This window comes from Leptonychotes weddellii, chromosome 1 (assembly GCF_054177405.1).
Source record: "Leptonychotes weddellii isolate Sample4059 chromosome 1, ASM5417740v2, whole genome shotgun sequence".
Classification (NCBI taxonomy): domain Eukaryota; kingdom Metazoa; phylum Chordata; class Mammalia; order Carnivora; family Phocidae; genus Leptonychotes; species Leptonychotes weddellii.
In genome coordinates this window covers 133,602,857-133,623,092 of record NC_138369.1, presented here as the reverse complement: position 1 = coordinate 133,623,092, position 20,236 = coordinate 133,602,857, and the positions used below count along the sequence as shown (strand labels likewise).

Here is a 20,236-nt window from a genome sequence, read left to right as displayed (position 1 = left end):
CAATATTTGTTCTTCCAATTCATGAGCATGGAATGTTTTTCCATTTCTTTGTGTCTTCCTCAATTTCTTTCATGAGTATTTTATAGTTTTCTGAGTACAGATTCTTTGCCTCTTTGGTTAGATTTATTCTTAGGTATCGTATGGTTTTGGGTGCAATTGTAAATGGGATTGACTCCTTAATTTCTCTTTCTTCTGTCTTGTTGTTGGTGTATAGGAATGCCACTGACTGCTGTGCATTGATTTTATATCCTGCCACTTTACTGAATTCCTGTATGAGTTCTAGCAGTTTTGGGGTTGAGTCTTTTGGGTTTTCCACATAAAATATCATATCATCTGCAAAGAATGAGAGTTTGACTTCTTTGCTGATTCAGATGCCTTTTATTTCTTTTTGTTGTCTGATTGCTGTGGACATAGTGCTAGGACTTCTAGTAGTATGGTGAATAGCAGTGGTGATAGTGAGAATCCTACTTTAAATAAACTTTTAAGGGACGCCTGGGTGGCTCAGTTGGTTAAGCGTCTGCCTTCGGCTCAGGTCATGATCCCAGGGTCCTGGGATCGAGTCCCGCATCGGGCTCCCCGCTCCACGGGGAGCCTGCTTCTCCCTCTGCCTCTGTCTCTCTCTCTCTCTGTCTCTCATGAATAAATAAATAAAAAAAAATAAATAAAAAATAAACTTTTAAATAAGTTAAATTAAAAAAAAATCTTATAACAATGTATTTAATAAGATCTTAGAAATAGGAATTTAGAGATTATTTTATCTAGTTCAACTCATCAAATGATGTCTGGGTTGGTACACTTACACATGCTTGTGTTTTGCTCTAGGGCTTGGGGGATCTTACAAAGTAATAAATCTAGGGCTATATAGATTTCTAGGATGTTTACGATTGAACATTAGGAAAGAATGTTCAGCTTGTTTTCTTTGGCTCCATGGAAAAGATTTAGAGACAGATTTTAGGATTAGTATAAAAGAAGTCTTTAATAACTAACTGCAAAAGAAAATAAGTGCCTAATAAATAACTCTTAAAAATAGCCACAATGTTGTAACTCTTCCACTGGTTAGTTCTGAGTCACTTGGAATATTCAAGTAAACTCCATATCTACTTGGGATATTCATATATAAATTTGGGGTTAAATCATATGAGTCCTTTCTTGCCTTGTGACTGCAGGTGAAGCTTTTTGGTTTATAAGCAGATCAGTTTCTTGATCCTCATATCATGAAAATTCCTCAGTTTCCTTAACCTGATATTTTTAAACTGTTAGGGTCCTGTGTTTGTGAGACTCTTAAAAACTTGTTAATAATATTTACATTCATACATCAGGCTACTTTTTCCTGTCTTTATCTCTTTCTACTTAGGACAGGAGATGTCTCATAAGCAGTATTTTCAATTCCTGAAATGCTAACAACACAATCACACACACACACAAATCTTTCTAGGATTATTTTGCTCATTTGCTGATTTGGAATCTTGCCCAGGATGGCCTCATTAGAAAAGCTCAGAGGTGTGGTTATGTTTTGGGGGGTGGGGGGTGATTATTAGAATAAATTAAAAAAATAAAAAGAAGTTATGGAAAGATAAGTAAGGGACGAGTGCCTTCCCCATTTTACCCTTCTCACCTCTCTAAAACCTTTAGGTCTGATTTTTAAAAAAATTTTGTTGCTTTGATCTTGAGGATGAGGGCTGTTTTTTAAATAAACTTTTTTTGTGTTTAATCCTTTTTGTATTTTGATGCTGATTACATAGAGGCTAATTTGTGAAGAGTTGCTTTTTAGTTTGATGCTGGCATACAGTATTCTGTTGATTATTGTCTTTCAAATAGTCATATCAGAGCCACAGGTTTTTTGCCTGCTCACTGCATGTTGAAATGGATTCAATTTAGGCCTAATTTAGAGAATTTATTGTAAGCTTTAGTATTTACATAAGTACCATACTTCAATTTGTTGTTTTCCCTCCCAGGCATAGTACATTTTTTCCCCCTTTATAGCGAGTTCCAGAATCTGGGAATGTTGTATGATTATACCAAATCCAGATGTGTCCATTTAAGGGAGGACAGAAGCCAATTTCATTGTTAAGTTGAGTTTTAGAGTGTGGGGTTTTACTATGTACATCACAAATACATTTGAGATCTTCTGAATTGAAAAAGTTCATTAAAGCTGCTTTTTTTTTCTTTGCGTGCAATCAGATGAGTATTTTACAGTGTTACATGTTCTACAGTGAATTGTTAAAGGATAGTTTTTCAAGTACCTTTTTATTATAGTGAAATAATTATAGGAAATATATAACTATGTTCTTGTCATGTCTGTTGATATTTTATAATAACAATTCCTTTTTCCATACATTTCCTCTTGCCCAGTTAAACTGAAGAAATTTGCTTTATGAAATATAGTTTGGAAATTAGAATAAAAGGTGGCTTTTGAGACTAGCATTTTAATATATATGCCCCTGAATATTTTGAGTTATAAAAGTTATAACAAATGACATGAGGATGCTTTCAAAGAATAGCTTAAGAATGACCGCGTGACTTCTGCATATTAGTTAAGAGGGAGTTGAGTGCTTTTGGAGGATTCAAAATAACATTTTTCTTTCTGCTAAAAATATATAACTATATACTAATGTAAATGTATTAAGGACTCAAATAGTAGAAAAATATGTAAAATAAAATGGCAAACCTAGTTTTTCCACTCTATGCTCTCCCACTCAACCTAGTCCCCATTCTCACTGCCTTTCATTGTGTTAACTATTGTTTTGTGGTTATCCTTCCAGTTCTTCTACCTTACATCCCCAACCCCACCTCACTACCCCCAAGCCCTTTTGAAGTCTAAGAAAGCAAAGTGATTCTTAATTAAATATGTTGTTGCTATATCAGGTTTATATATTAAATCTTGGTCAATTCTGTTAGTATTGTCAGGGTTTTTTAGGGTACTTATTACAATTGAGTCCTTTTGCATAATCAGTGTGTTCAGTGGACCTGTCATTTTTAGAAGTTTTGTTTTGTTTTGTTTCTTTAAGCAATAGTTATAAGACAGTAAAGTGACGGTGTATTAGGATTCTAGAGTCTTAACTTCTAGTCTTGGGTTATGTCAGTAGTTATCACCTTGGGTGAATCCTGTAATCATTCTAGGCCTTTTTTTTAGCATGTGTAAAATGATAAGTTCAGTCTGTTCTATACCATATATGGTTTCTCTCAACTCTAATTTCAGAGCACCCTTTGTTTTGGGGAATAGCTGATATTTTAGGCTAGGGTTTTATCACTGCTTTTAGAGGATGATGTTAGTCATTTTGGGTTCATTTGAAAGCCTTGGTTAGGAATTGAAACTCTTGGTTATAGTACTGCTCATGTAGAAAATATGCTCTATTTAATTAGGCCATCTTCAGAAACACTTTGTGGCATAATGGAGAATAATATTTCCAATTTTTTGTCAGTTTTATTTTCCTAAGCTTCCAGTTCACTCTCTTTCCCCATGTATACCTAATGCATAAAATATTCAGTGGGAAGGGAAGCAATGTCCAAATATGCTCCCTAAGGTATTATATATGGTGGTTGGATTTATACAGTGTGGTGAAATTAATCCCATATGTTAGTGATATGTCTTGAAGTTTTATAGTTTCCTTTTTATCTCTAAAATCCTATAGTTTTCTTTTTATCTAGTCCTAGTTACTTGGTTTTAACATGGAACTGTTAATTATCTTTTGTTTTATTTTGTTTTTCCTGGAAGTTTTTGAGTGAGGGGAGTTTATTCAGTTTTTTCACAGGATTGTCCAGAAAAGTTATCTTAGCCATTATCTCTTGCTTAGATTTTGCACTATTCTCTTAGCTTGTCTCCTTGCTTTCACTCTTGCTTTCCATATGGACTATTTGTCACAGTAGCCAGTGACCCTTCTTAAAAGCACATCAGGCTGTATCACTCTTTTGTTCAAAACCCTCCAAAGGCCTCTCCCATCATTCAGAAAAGTCAAAGTCCTTAATAGAACCTAAGGTCTTTTATCTGCCCCTCAACTCACCCCCCAATTTTGGAGACTTTATTTCTCTCTCTCTCTCGTGTTCACTCCACAACATATGTACTGGCCATCTTATTTGTGCCTTGCCCGCACCAGGCATACCTTCATTTTACTTGCCTTTTTACATGCCGTGTCTTCTTGCCAAATATCTGCTTGACTGGCTGACTCCATTACATCTTTCAAGTCTCTTCTCACTTGCTTTATCAGGGGGGCCTTCCCTAAGTTTCCTGCGCAATAGAGCATACCCCTTTCCATTGTGCTCCTTTTTCTTTATCCTCTTTTCCTGCTTTTTCTTTATTATACTTATCAACACCTGATGTTATTTTTTGTCTTGACTAATTCCCACAAGAATGTGAGCTCTACAAAAACAGCTCAGAAGATGATGGGCTAGACTTAGAAGGTGGGAAATCTTAGGACATCAATCCCACTGTGATAGGGTGAGAGCTGTGTGGCAGCAGACCTTTGCTTTTCCCTGTTTCCTTAGCTACCCTTGAGGATTTGGGCTGCAGCATGACTCCGGCTTCAATACTGCAGCACCATATCAAAGCAATTGGGTGTATTTTGATTTTTTTTTTTTTCTTGGTAGGAAAATGGCTGAATAATATTCCAGTTGCAATTAATACTCGTGGCAAATCTTTGACAGTGAATTCTGGGCATTAGCTGGTGACCTATTCATTGCATGTACTGGAGTGAAGAGGGAAAAAATAAAATTTTAAATAATGTCTAATTGTTTAGGGAGTTGACTCATATCTTCTGCCCTTTTCCTCAATTATGATAAATTTCCAAAACATTTTCCTTTTTTCAAACTAAGGAAGATAAACATTTTTTTTCAGTTTGGTTTTATTTATATTTACTGTTCCTTGACTGAATACTCAGATAATTAAAATAAGTGTTATGTTTGCTAAAATGAATAACATGTTGGAAACAGTGAAGTGGAAGACTTTGGCCAGCATAATAAATTTTCTCCTTCTGTGTTGAGCAAAAGAAAAACGTTTGAATTTTGTTGAACTTTGCTGTTTTTTTCTTTTGTTCCCAGCCCTTCTCTCCCCTCCCCACCCCATTCCCCTGCCCTCAATTCATTTTTGTTTTTACATTTTTTTATTTTGGGAGAAAGTTAAAATTGTATGAACCATCTCTCTTCCCTCTTCCTTCCTCCTCTCCACTCTCATGCCCACAATTAGGTCTCCATTTCTTTTCTCATTTTGGAGTGATAACTTACCTTCATTAGAAGAGTCCTGAGTCATAGAATTGGGGCATTCATATGCTACTGAAAAGACAACCCTAAAATATAGTTTGAAATCTCTATTTGTAAAAGATCTTTTTTCTTCCTACTTTCAATACCTATTAGTTGTCTACAACTGGATGTATTTTGATCCTCCGGTGAACCTGATGCATTAAGACTCAGCTGAGTAAATGCTGGGCCTGTGATAGGCACTTAATGCTTGTTAAATAAATTCTTTGTTACAAATCCTCCTTCTGTTTTATATTTTAAGAAATTAGAACCTATGTATATACATGGGGGAAGTTTGCTAAATTGTAGCTGGCAGGGACAATAGGTTGGGAAAGGAATGCGTAACTCAGGATAGTGAAGTGCATTTAGTCTTTTGAGTCAGAAAGATTTATATTTGCATCCAAGGTTAGTGATTTTTGTTTTTATGTTATGACCTGGTAAACCTAAAACTCTGAGTCTTTATTCCCTTATATGTTAGCTTTGGATAATACTGTTGGTACAGACTTGGCTGTGATGAACACATGGGAATATTTGTGAATAGCTTTCTTAGTTCTTTTGTAGTTTCTGAGTATAGATGATCAGTGTTCTCATTGGACTCTTTTTCTCCCAATCCCATCATTTGTCCTGCTTTGCCTAAGAGTCTTTGTAGATTCATTTTTCTCCCTGCTGCCACATTCTTAGATCTAGTTTGCATGTTCTCCTTTTTGTGGCTTGGTCGCTGTTTCCGGTTTTTGCCTTCCTGATCTTGAAAGATGGTACGGAGCTCTGAGTTTCAGCTTGTTTCTTCTCTCATACTTAAGTAGTACATTCTATGCACACTACATAGTACAGAGTGGTCCAGTTACAGGAAGAGTTGGGATGTTTATCATATTGATTATTTAACAGCAGCTCTCCACCAGGAGTTTGTGTTAAAATTCCTTGTGGAACTTTCAAAATTTACATTACTGAGCCCCACTCCAGACCTATTGAATCAGCATCTCTGGGCGGAGCCTGGGTATTATTTAAAAATTCCACTAGTGATTTTTATGTTAACACTCAGTGAAGAAAAACCGGCTTGTTGGAAGACTATCTCAAGCCACGAAGGCAGATCAATATTTATAAATGTTAGTTTTGATGGCCTCATGTTCTTTCCCAAAATCTTTCAATCACTTTCCTTTTACTCAAGAATAAAGTAAAAATGAAGCTTGGTGTTCAAGACTCACCATGACCACCCTAGTTTATCCTGTTAATTACCATTCTTTTTGAAAATTCTATTCCTACTACACCAAAACTGCAGTTCAGCATTATTTTCAACTACCTATTTCTCTCATGATGGTCTAGAATGTCCTCTTCTCTTCCCGCTCTCCTTGATCTTTGTAACAATTGCTTTTCTTCTGAATTCTACTTCAAAAGGCGTACCTTCCATTGTGTTCTCAGCTAGAATCATATTCCTTCTTGGAACTCCCGAACACTTATGTACTTTATTTTTGCACTGATCTCAGATGTTTATCTTTTGATACCTTTCATCTCTACTAAACTTTAAGCTTCTTTTTTTTTTTTTTTTAAAGATTTTATTTATTTATTTGACAGAGAGATAGAGAGAGAGCACAAGTAGGCAGACAGGCAGGCAGAGGGAGAGGGAGAAGCAGACTCTCCACCGAGCAGGGAGCCCGATGTGGGGCTCGATCCCAGGACCCTGGGATCATGACCTGAGCCGAAGGCAGCCGCTTAACCGACTGAGCCACCCAGGTGCCCTAAACTTTAAGCTTCTTGATGATAGATTTTGTGTCTATGTGTGTTCTACCACCACCTACTCAGTAGAAGGGTACTTAGTACATAGTATGTGCTAAGCCCCCCCGCCCCCACTGCCACCTCTTATTTTGAGAAAGCTGATTTGCATTTTTAAACTTCCTTTTTTTTTTTTTTTTTCCCCCCAGAGAGGGTGGGAGAATCCTAAGCAGGCTCCACACCCAGCACAGAGCCCAATGCTGGGCTTGATTTCACAACCCTGAGATCATGATCTGAGCCAAAATCAAGAGTCAGATGCTTAACTGAGCCACCCAGGCGCCCCAAGCTAATTTTCATTTTTTAATGCTCACTGAAACTTATAAAAAATGCTCTGGTTTATTAAGGTAGTCTTAAGTCTTTTTCTATAACATGTAGAATTTCTTATTTTTCTTCTTGGATGCCAGACCTGGCTTTTGACAGGATGGTTCTTGTTTACAATTTGTGTTTTTGTGATAAACATAGGACTTAAGATGTCAGGCTGTCTTTTCCTCTTATAATGTTACCCAGGCGTGATAATTGTTGGAAGAAAGTACTTCATGATTTTGTCACACGTTATGAATGTCTTGCAAGCAGAGGTAGTGACTGCCTTTTTTCTGGACTATTCTTTTTCATGGATGTTTATTTAGTGAGCAAGCCTCAGAAGATATATTGTTTTTCTCCAGAGCATAGGGCAAGTTTGCTTACTGTTCAGTATAATAAAAATAGAGTCTCCAGAGCATATTTTCTTAGTGTCCAATTAGTAAAGACAACATCACTTTCTAGAGCAAAGGACAGGCATGTTTATGCCCATTATAAAAGAGTTGGGTTCCTTAACTTCAGGGTCCCCTGTAATGTAACCCACTGCATGTACAGTTGTCACCCGGCCCTCTTTGTGTCACCCAGTGGGATTTGGGACTCAGGGAACTGGCACAAAAGCTGACACTGGCTACTGCTATTGCCATGAGTAATAAAGTTCTTTATTTCTGACCTAGGGGTCTTACGTCTTCTCCAGCATCCATGAAACTGCCAGGATTACTTGTTAACTTACAAGTAGGATAAAAATCTCAGATCTCCCACAGTTCTTGACAGTAATATAAAAGCCAGTCTTCTCAGAACTGCAAAGTAGGCCCTGCTGTAAATAACTTGTTAAATCTTAATCTAAATTAAGCCTGGGTCTCTGGAAACTTACCTGGACAAGTCTAGAATTCCTTACGACTACATACCATCTTCTCTTTTTTCCCTATTTTGCTTTCCACAAAACCAGATCAATTCAAGTGAAAGGACTGTTATTCTGAGATTTCCTTCTGTCAAATGATGATGTTAACAGTAATCTCGTTTTTTCCCCTCTCTTTAGCAAAATAAAAGCACTGCTATTTTATATGGAGGAGCTACACTGATAAGCATGTTGATTTGTTTACTTAAAGCTGAAGTTTGGAATGTATGCTGTCTCATTTTTTCTTCTTTATTTTATTTATTAGAACGAGAGAGAGAGAGAAAGAGAGAGAGCATGAGAGCGGGGAGGGTCAGAGGGAGAAGCAGACTCCCCGCAGAGCAGGGAGCCTGATATGGGACTCGATCCTGGGACTCCAGGATCATGACCCGAGCCGAAGGCAGTCGCTTAACCGACTGAGCCACCCAGGCGCCCTTGTATGCTGTCTTCAAAAGAGAAATGGGATATTTGAGAGGATTTCTTTTTTCTTTCTTTTTTTTTTTAAGTGTTCCGTGATTCATTGTTTGCGTATAACACCCAGTGCTCCATTCAGTACGTGCCCTCTTTAATACCCATCACCGGGCTAACCCATCCCCTCACCCCCCTCCCCTCTAGAACCCTCAGTTCGTTTCTCAGAGTCCATAGTCTCTCATGGTTTGTCTCCCCCTCCGATTTCCCCCCCTTCATTTTTCCCTTCCTGCTATCTTCTTCTTCTTCTTTTTTTTTTTTTTAACATATAATGTATTATTTCAGAGGTACAGGTCTGTGAGGATTTCTTTTTTAATTTGGTTTTAACATGACATTTTTAATGATAAATAACCTAATAAACTAGATAAATAAAATAATGTGTTGGATGGTGACAAATGTTAAGGGGGGATAAGGGAAGACAGAACAATGCTGAAATTTTAGATATTGTTGGCTAAGGAAGCCTCACTGAGGTGACGTTTGAGTAAAGAACTGAAGTAAGTTAGGAGACTAGCCATTTGACTATCTGAAGGGAAAACATTCTGAGCAGAGAGAATAGTTAAGTACAGAGGCTGTGCAGGACCTTGAGGAGGCTGGGCTGTAATGCTTTGAAGACGTATGTTGCGTCTACGGCCATACCACCCTCAACGCGCCCGATCTCGTCTGATCTCGGAAGCTAAGCAGGGTCGGGCCTGGTTAGTACTTGGATGGAAGACGTATGTTGAGAGGATTATAGTGTTACCGTTTGTCTTAGCTGTCTTTCTGTGCCTCACCAGAGCACTTGCTTTTATATTTATCTGCTAGGTACTTATTCACTTGAGGAAGGGGATTTTTTCCTTTAAAAATAATTTTGAAAACTACTGAACTAGATAACTTTGCTGCATTATTCTCTAGTTTTCATTGATGGTCTCTATAAGTGCCCATCCATCTTTCAGCAGTGAACGTTAAGTCCCACATTAGTGTGGTTTTTTTAATTCAGCAGGTATTTGAACGCTGATTTAGACCTTACTTTATATGATTTATTTTTTCACTTTCATGTGGATTATATTCTTTATGTTTCTGTTGAAGAGAAGAGGCTGAGGCAGCCTGGAATAGAGAATAAGAGAGCATACCAACTAAAACCTCTCTAGCCAAGGTTTCTAATTATCCTTTGTTACCAAATGTGAAAGCTGGTTTTCAATTCTTGTTGACTTTGAAAATTAACACCATACCATTTCCTCCTTGAAACAGCATCCTATCCTTCTGGTTGTACCATTTATCTCAAGGCTTCCTCTTTCCTTGGGTTTATATCTTGACCACCTGTGCTACTCTTCTTACCTCTTTGGATACTCTGACCTACTTTATAGCTTTAGTTACCTCTGTGTTGTTGATTTTTCCGGTCAGATTTTCTATCTAAACCCCATTCTTGAGCTCTAAGCGTTTATAATAAATTGGTTTCTAACATATCCATTTTGATGACCAGGGATTCAGATATCTAAAGCAACTTTTCATCTTTTCTTTACAAAGCAAAGAGAACTTGTTCTTTATTTTGGTAAATAGTATCCTTGTCTAGTTGGTTAAGCTAGACTCTATGCTGATGTCCATTAGTTAAAGACCATCAGATACACACCCATAGGTAAACAAAGTTGGGTTTATTGATGCTTTCTGTAGCAAGGGAAGCCACATGGGGAAATATGGAGTGTCTTGGGAAGGCCATGCTTTACAGACTTAGAGAATTTGGGCTTTTGTTAGGTAATTTGGGGAGAATTCAGAGAAGTGGTGGTGGTTTGCTTTGCATTGGGTCCTATCAGGAATGGGAATAATTCTATGATTGGGTGTCTTAATAAATCTTATCTAGGAGATGAGAAGGACAGGGTGAGGCTAGGACTGTAATTGGTAAAGAAGCAACAGTCACTCATGGCACCTGGGATTTTTTTGTGATTGCACAGAGACCTTGCTTTTATTGTACTCAGTCAGACTCAAGACTCAGGCTTGGTTTTGCCTCACTTCTATCATGGACACACAAGACTCATCTGATGCTGGTGACCTATGAGATTCTGTCTGATAGAAAACCTCAGAGCCTAGCTTTGAGTGCTGGGCCTCCTCCTCGCTGTAAGGGGCTGTTTTTCTCTCTTTCTAGCTTATTTGGAATAGATGTAAAAGATCAGGTACCATTTTGGCAGCAGGAAGATGGATGAAGAGTATTTTAGACAGGGTATATGAACAAAAAATTTGCATGATATTGGCTGTATGTGTGAGAAGCAGCAGTGAAACTTACTCTATTTGAAATGTATCAGTAGGATCTAGGGTTAGGTTGAGGCAGAGATGCCTAGTCTGTTTACTCCTTACCAGGAAAAGAGGGGTTAGAGGGTGTATCAATCTGTATGTATCAATCACAGTCACATATAGAGGTTTTTTTTTTTTTTTTTTTTTAATTTTATGTGAGAGAGAGAGCGCGCGTGAGAGAGCAACGAACAGGGTGAGGGACAGAGGGAGAAGCAGGCTCTCCACTGAGTGGGGAGCCAGATGTGGGGCTTGATCCCTGGACTCCAGGATCATGACCTGAGTCGAAGGCAGACGCTTAATCAACTGAGCCACCCAGGCGCCCCACGTATAGAGCTTTTTAAAGCTAAATGTTTGCATCCTTACTGTGTGCCAGGCACTAAGTACGTGGATGATCTCTTTTCATCCCTCAGGTAAATTGGGTTAGAAATGAAGGATGCATATCTCTGGCATTGGGAATAAGAACCAAACTGGAGATCCAAGTGGGGCTACTAGTGTAGACTATTGAGTAATGTTTAAGAGTGTAAGTTTCAACATAATAGTTTGGGTTTGAATCCTGCTCCCTACCCACAATTAGTAGTTGTATGATCTTAAGCAGTTTACTGGTTTAACCTCTTAGAACCTTTGTATTTATACCAACCTCAGAGGGCTGGCAATAACTTAGTAAGTACAAGGTATACAATAGCTGCTATAACTGCTTTTATTGGCTCTGTGACTTTGGACCAGTCACAAAACTCTTCAGAGCCTCAGTTCTGATGTCACTTCACAGGTTTGGTATAAGGATCAAAAAGCATACATGGAAGTATTTTATAAACGGAAAGCACTATACAAATAAAATAAATATTTATGTCTAGGATATTATCTTTCAAGTGTTCGAATTTACTTGACAAGCAAAGGACTGTGATTGGGTTATGATGTTTTTGGGCCAAATTATACAGGGTCTTGAGTATTAGGATGAGAAATTTAGATTTGATGTTGTTGACTTAAGAAATTCAGCTGCCAGGGGGCACCTGGGAGGCTCAGTTGGTTAAGCATCTGCTTTCAGCTCAGGTCATGATCCCAGGGTGCTGGGATCGAGCCCCACATTGGGCTCCCTGCTCAGCAGAGAGCCTGCTTCTCCCTCTCCCTCTCCCTGCCACTCTCCCTACTGTGTGCTTTCTCTCTCTCTCTGTCAAATGAATAAATAAAATCTTTAAAAAAAAAGAAAAAAAGAAATTCAGCTACCAGACAGACTTAGGAGCAGGGGGATGAGAGGACAAAAGTGGTGGCATAGGAAACGGGTTGGAGAGGGAGAACCTAGGGGTTCAAAGATCAGATTGAGGCAGCTGTTTCAGGCTAAGTAATGGTGGCCTAGATTAGTGAAATGACAGTAGAAGTGAAAAATCTGAGATGTTTCTAAGGAATTACTACAATTCAGGGGCTCCTGGGTGGCTCAGTTGTTAAGCATCTGCCTTCGGCTCAGGTCATGATCCCAGGGTCCTGAGATTGAGTCTGCATCAGGCTCCCTGCTCAGTGCGAAGCCTACTTCTCTCTCTTTCCCACTCCCCCTGCTTGTGTTCCCTCTCTCGCTGTGTCTCTCTCTGTCAAAAAAAAAAAAAAAAAAAAAATCTTTAAAAAAAATTAAAAAAGGAATTACTACAATTTAGTTACGAGTTGAGTGTGAGGGATATAGAAGTAAGAACAATAAAGATTTCTTGAACTTTAACTTTGGAAATGGCTTGGTTAAATTTGTTTAGATATAAATGGTTAATAAGTTTGGAAAAAATAGCCTTGTGACAATGTACAGGATGCCTAGAGACTTGGCTTTCCTCATAATGCAGGCCCCAATTTGTAATGTGCAAAAAGCAAGGCAGTTGGAGAAGGGTACAGGTTTCAGTGGTAAGTTGTAAAGATTTTGGTTTTAAGTTAAAGTAAGTATAAATATGTTAGAAATATGATGAAAAACTTTGCTATGCTGCAGGTAGAAGTGAAATTACTTTGAAATGCATAAAAAATGATAGATGGACAGATACGTGATAAATATTGTAGAATCTCATTGGTGGGCATGTCGATGTTCACTATAAAATTCTTTCAACTTTTCTGCATTTGAAAGTTATAATAATAAAATGTTAGAGGACAATAAAGATATAAACTCTTTGCTACAAGCTGATATTGAGAATTTGTCTTGCCTGACCTGAGACTTTTGTTTTCTCTGTAGGAACTTTCCGCTGTACTTTTTGCCATACAGAGGTAGAAGAAGATGAATCAGCAATGCCCAAAAAAGATGCACGCACACTTTTGGCAAGATTTAATGAACAAATTGAGCCCATTTATGCTTTGCTTCGGGAAACAGAGGATGTGAACTTGGCCTATGAAATACTTGAGCCAGAACCCACAGAAATACCAGCCTTGAAACAAAGGTGAGTGTAGACCTGTGCTCTTACCAAGAACACTTTTAAGCTGGCCCTTGTTTCAACTACCTGTACTTTGGAGAGCAGGAGTTAGTAAGTAATATACCCAGGAGACTAAAGATGGATGTTACATAGATTCTCAATTTTACCACATTTGTCTTATTAACTTGTGCCTGTGATGAAATTTGTTTGTACTGAATGCAGAACAGTGTGGGCCTTGGGCAAAAATCTTTAAATAGTCAAGTTTGACTTCAAGTACTCACTCTGCTTGGACCCACTGCAAATCAGCCAATTGTTAACTAATCCTAAATTGGAAGTGCCTCTTGGGGATATTTGCATTTTCCTAGCCGAGTTCTAAAGGATGGAGTTCTTTAAGGAATATAGCATTTGCTCTTTTTTTTTTTTTTACTTTGAAGCACTTAACTGTACATTTCTTGTCTTCCTTTACTTTTCTTTTTTTTTTTTTTAAAGATTTTATTTATTTGACAGAGAGAGACACAGCAAGAGAGGGAACACAAGCAGGGGGAGTGGGAGAGGGAGAAGCAGGTTTCCCGTGGAGCAGGGAGCCTGATGCGGGGCTCGATCCCTGGGATCATGACCTGAGCTGAAGGCATACACTTAACGACTGAGCCACCCAGGCGCCCCCCTTTAGTTTTCAGTGCAACTTCTTTGTAAGTATAGTAGGTATTACATATGGGTTAATACTTTTTACTGTGGCTCTCTATTTTTATTAGTGTGCCCTAATGTTTGAATTACAAAGGCAACCTTGGTTTTGACGTGCCATAGAAAGTGGTTTATATTCTTTTTTGAAAAACATACATGTGAATTGGGTCAGAGAATGTTCTACTCTGTCTCTTTTCTAGTGCCAAATTAAGGGCTTACAGTTTATACCCTTCCATAGAACCTGGTTTCCAGGAGCACTCTCAGTATTGTATATGCTGTGGTACTAATGTTATAGAAAAGCCAGTTCTGGGCAGTCCTGAGCAACCTGAGTTTCTTTTGGGTGGTTAAAAACAATCCAATTGTACAGAAAGCTTTATATCTGTATAAGTTGTTATGAATTTTCTAGCCTAGTTCATGGATCAGTTAGGATGCCTTTATCTATGATAACAGAAAACCAAACCAGAAATGGCTTAAATAGTGAGAAAAACCTGTCTAGCATGAGCAGAAGGGTGGAGGTAGTACAGTTCATAATTAATTTCACAGCTCAGTTACATACTGAAGGATCTAGGTTTGTTCCATGTTTATACTCTGATGAACTCAGCCTGTTGGTTTTCCTCTTGGGACCACAAGAGGAGCTAGCCTAAGATGGCTGTGTCTTTCTAAGTATCACATGTAGAAGAAAATGTCCAAATGTTGAAAAGGGGACTGTTTCTTCCTGGTGTCCTATTTTAAGATTGAATTAGGCTTTCCCAGAGGACAACCTTCATCCTACTCTATCCCCCAATGTCTCACTAGCCAGAATTGCTGTATATGTTTATTTCTAAACCAGCATCTGACAAAGGAAGTGAGATCACATGATTGCTGCTTAGACTAGTAAAGGTTTACCTCTTAGGGCTGGGGAAGGTCCCTGAGTCCTTTGGAGCAAACAGCCATCGGTATATGAATGAGACCAATAAGCAAAGAAAGAAAGAAACCACAGTTGGTAGGCAGCTATTATCATCCACATCACAGATACCCTTAAATTTTCGTTACTGGTCATTTGGTCTCTTACCAAGAAGTTATTTTTTATATCTTTTTCTGTTGACTTAAGTAATACCATAGTTCTGACATAGAAGCCTATGAGGGAAATGGATTTTACAAAAACATACAATTTTCTAAGCCTGTGGGTTATTTCATGTTGAAATATGCTTCAACATTCTCTGATTGCTTTCTACTCAATGTAAATACTATCTGTGAATTATTCTTGTGTTTCCTCCTCTATAGTTATTTTTCTGTTTATGCAGATGCTTTTCCATTACAATAGCATTCATTCAACACCACCACTGACATCCCATCTCTAATATTCTCCTCCTACCACAGTTCACCTCCCATTCGAGGATCTTTATTTATAAAGATATCCCTCCCTCCACGCCAGAGACAAGTCTTAGTGGTACAGCAATGCTAGAAGTGTGACAGTAGCTCTGTATCTAGTCACCTGGTTTCTCATTAGGAATGATGGTTACTCCAGGGATGAAGAAGAATCAGGAAATAGAGGAAGTAGACAGGTTGTTCACTAGGGAAGAAAGGCAGAAATGGAGGCAGTCAAAAGAGCTAGAATGGAGTACCTGGAGCTGCAGAACTAAGTCCAGTTGCTTCCACATGGTCAGGAGAAGGACCATTTAAACTAGGTTAGAAGGTGTTACCCTGGCTGAGATGGCCTCACCAAGCATTTGACAAGCTCCACTGCCTGGATATGACAGCCTGGAAGTGGTATTGATTTAGCCTTTCTGCACTGTAGGATCTGCTTCAGAGCATAACGGTTCTGTAATAGCTATCTTGCCCCTGGTATATGAAGAGAAACATCAAGAGCATAACGGTTCTATTAATAGCTATCTTGCCGCCGGTATATGAAGAGAAACATCAGTAGAGTGGTGTGAGAGCTCAGAGATGATAGTAATTCATTGATTTAAAAATAAAAAAATAAGTGGCTTCATTGTTACTTTGATTACTGATCTGTAGCCAATTAAATTCTAGCTTATTCCTAGATTAGAAACCAGAGGCTGCCTCTGCAGAACTCTTAGTAGACTTAACCTAAGAGCTGATGGACAGTTCTAGCCTTTCAGCATGTCAACCCATTGGTGATATTTAAAGTCTTTCTGTCTCTTAAATGGAATTTTTTTGACAGTAATCTCTCCTTTTTTGTCATCTCTTACCTAACACCCACCTTAAAGATCTTTAAAATTTTAGTTTTGAAATATTCCTCCCTCACCCCTGAGTGAGTTATATGTCTTGAAAATTCTAAAATTTCTTAAATAATGTAAAAAAATTCAAAACTGAATTGTTACTTTTGTCATCTTTAAGTAGAATGTGTACATTCTTTCCATAGAAGAAATTTAAATATGCAGAAGGAGTGAACCTGCCTGTCTCATCTTGATTTTCTTCAATGTCACATTTGCTGTTAATTTAGATTTGTCTGTATCTGTGGTAAAGGTAGAAATAAAATCTGTGCACTCAACTCTCCATGGTTAAAAGTATCTTTTAAAAAAGTTTGCCCAAATTTAAAATTTTGTTTGTGGGCACCTGGGTGGCTCAGTCAGTTAAGCATCTGCCTTCAGCTCAGGTCATGATCCCAGGGTTCCTGGGATCGAACTGCACATTGGGCTCCCTGCTCTGCGGGGAGCCTGCTTGTCCCTTCCCCTCTGCCCCCTACTTGTGCTTGCTCTCTCTCTCAAATAAATAAATAAAATCTTAAAAAAAAAAAAAAAGAATGGGGAACGGATTGAAAGTGAAACAAGCAGATAAAAGAGGGAGCAGCCGAAAGACTGAAAACTTGACTTAACTAATAGAGATGAGGAAATGTAAGTGACTAGTGAAAGATAAGGAATGATCAGACCTGGAACAGGCTAAGAAGATCATGGGTGGTAGAGGTAAAAAGCAAAACAAAATAAACTGAGAAATAGATCATGGTTACTTCAGGGTGGAAATAATGGTTGGGGATAGATGCCAGGGTCAGCATAGCTACAGAAATGGAAAGATACAACTCAGTAAAAAAGAGGTTAAATTGTGCATGATGATATACTTTATTTGGTGAATAGCAGGAGGGGAACATTAATTCTAAGTTGAGGCCTGGTTTTGTAGAATACTTTTTTAGCTTCTCAGCACACAAGAAAAGCACACAGAACCACTCTGAATCCTTGGTTGAGATGGTAGAGGTTTTTAAAAATGTAATGTATTTTGTTTGGGTTTTTTGTTTTGTTTTGATTTTAAACAGAATACTCATGAAAAGTGTGACTGAGAGAGATTTTTGCCAGCTAGTATCTTTAAGGATTATGTCACCTTTATTATTCTCCCCTCTCCTTAAGTAGATTAAACTTCTTAAATTATGAAACTTCATTCATTTATATATATGCCAGTGGACCCAGTGTTTGAGGAACTTAAATACAAATATGATACCCTGAGTTACAAGAGAGGTTTCTCAGAATTGCTAAAGCATGTGTATATGATTACTAGACAGCATTTATTTGTGATTCTTCAGTAACCACCTCCTCAGCTGTGCTTCTTTTCCAACACCAAGACTTTCATTTTTCTTCTTCCTGCCATCTTCTCATCTTTTTATAGCAAGGACCGTGCAGCAACTACTGCTGGAGCTCCTGGCCTGGCAGGTGGGCACCACCGGGAAGCATGGGCCACCAAAGGTCCCTCCTATGAGGACTTATACACTCAGAATGTTGTCATTAACATGGATGACCAAGAAGATCATCGAGCCTCACTGGAGGGGAAATCTGCCAAAGAGAGACCCATTTGGTTGAGAGAGAGCACTGTCCAAGGAGCATATAGTTCTGAAGAGATGAAGGAAGGTAAGAGTAGAAGTCAGTAAAATGAATATGGCTTGGGTTCAATGGAAAATGAACTTGACTTAGTGGGCAATTCTTAGTTTTATTGATAATTGTATCTGTTTTACAAAACAACTGCGTTATACCAGGAAGTAAGAAATTAAGCAATAAGCATTAAAACCAACCAATATATGCTTGTATTATCCTTCAACTTAGTTGAAATAACAAGTAGATTTTAAATCTCCATTTTTAGAATTAAGAAATTACCATTTCTTTGTCTTAATTTCATGGAAAAGTGCTGTTACATTCAAAGTGGCCACATTCACCTGTTGTTTATTCTTCTGTTGCCCTAACTTATATTCCTTTTTATTTCTCTGAATTGGGGACCAAAACTATTTACCAGTGCAGACTTGTTTATGTTGTCTCCTCATAAATACCAAGTGTGTTTGTGCCTACCTGAAATATATAAAAAGAAGCCACCTGAGTAAAGGATTAAGGATTCTTACTATCCAAAATTGGCAGAACTCCATACTAGAAGATTTTAGAACTCTCAGTGATCCCTAAAGACATAAGAATTACATAGTAACCAGCAGTTTGAGAACTGCAGCATTTTACTTTTTAAAACTTTGAAGTTAGTGGATTCAAAGGCTTTGTTTGGGCTAATGTAGAAAATGTGAGGCTCAAACTGGACAGAGATTACTCAGAAACTGGGAAGCAGAGGTGAAAGGGAGCTTGTACATCTGGTTAGGTTTTGTCAGCATTAGAATCTACGTGGCCCTATTCCCAAGTTATGTATCATTTCTAACACATCACCAGAGTATGGTTCTTTAATCCCTGAAACTGAAAACCACTTGTTTTTTGGTATTTCTCCTAACCTCTTTTCCCTTTATATTAGCATTTCTTTAACTCTGTATGCTAAGCATTAAAAAGTAGTATGGAGTTGGGTAGTGATAATAAAATCAGATAATATCTCTAGTGTGATTCTTCTTGGTGTTTTGATTCCAATCAAAAAAAATTTTCTTTGGCAACCATACTTTACTCTCCCTCCTTCCCACTGATTAGCTTGGCTATGATGTTTAGTTATTTTGATTCAAATTGTTTTAGATTATATAGGAGTGACCCTGTCAACTATTTAGTAGGCTTGTTTTCCCCAACTTGGCTTCTTGCCTGTTCTTAAAGCTACCAAACCTTCATTTCTTTGAACTTAGAAACAAAATTGAATAAAATAAAACTATTGTTAGCCCATATTATATACAATTAGGCTCATAAGCTTAACATTCATTGTTTATGATTTCCTTGAATGCTAGAATTTGAATCATAAGGGCCTTTAAAAAGTTATCTAGGCTACCCAATTCTGAATATTTTCTTTCTGTATAAAATAGGATAGTATACTCCCATGTCTAAATTTATCTTCTTGGGATGCCTGGGTGGCTCAGTCCGTTAAGCGTCTGTCTTCAGCCCAGGTCATGATCCCAGGGTTCTAGGATCAAGTCCCGCAAAGAAGCAGGCTCTTTGCTTCTCCCTCTGCCTGCCTCTCCCCCTGCTTGTGCACTCTCTCTCTCTCATAAATAAGTAAAAAAATCTTTAAAAATCAATCAATCAATAAATTTATCTTCTTAATTTTTATGGTAGAATAGGCCCTAGTGAATGTGTTTGTCCTACACTTAATTTTCCTCAGACTTCAAGTTATTTTAATATCTTTTAGAGTTTTATAGACTTTAATCATGTGCTCATTACTATACTGAAAGCATAGTAATCTATTCTAATTCTGTTTGCTTCTACTTTCCTTACAAATAGTCCTCTTCCCCCAAGCCACCTCCGTCTACATTTTTTTTTTTTTTAAAGATTTTATTTATTTATTTGAGAGAGAGAATGAGATAGAGAGAGCACATGAGAGGGGGGAGGGTCAGAGGGAGAAGCAGACCCCCTGCTGAGCAGGGAGCCCGATGCGGGACTCGATCCCGGGACTCCAGGATCATGACCCGAGCCGAAGGCAGTCGCTTAATCAACTGAGCCACCCAGGCGCCCCTACATTTTTTATTTCATTTTAATTGTCTTTTTCTGGACCTTCTCCAACCATAATATACTTTACTTTAGATCTAGTAACCAGAACAATACATGTTGTTTATGCATGGATTCATCATTAATGATTTGAGTTTTACTTAGAGTATCCTTCTGGTTTTTACCTGATGCTTTGTTGTTTTGGGTCTGGAAGCATATTAAGACCAGCAACTTTAGAAACATATGCAGAGAATTTTTTAAAGACCCTCCCCTGCCCTGTATCAGATAGCTTGGACCAGGTCTTTCAATATGTTTTAGATTGTTTTTCTATAGGCAGATTTTCTTACACTTGCCAGTATAGAAATAAATCTGCCAGTTTTCTGCCCACTTCAGCTCTTCCTATGTTTTTTTTTTTTTTTTTTTTTTTTTTTGCCATCAGCTTGGCCTTTAAGCATCCA

The 20,236-nt window shown here is 38.0% G+C and overlaps 1 protein-coding gene across 3 annotated transcripts in view; it reads left to right on the top strand.

The window, feature by feature from the left end:
• GTF2E1 (general transcription factor IIE subunit 1) overlaps nucleotides 1-20,236 on the top strand; it is a 43,598-nt gene that overhangs the window by 12,186 nt on the left and 11,176 nt on the right. For all 3 annotated transcript variants that reach the window (XM_031026591.2, XM_006731938.3, XM_031026590.2), the window contains exons 3-4: nucleotides 13,110-13,311; nucleotides 17,563-17,801. In XM_031026591.2, the coding sequence (XP_030882451.1) occupies nucleotides 13,110-13,311; nucleotides 17,563-17,801 (441 nt within the window). The remainder of the gene's footprint in view (nucleotides 1-13,109; nucleotides 13,312-17,562; nucleotides 17,802-20,236) is intronic.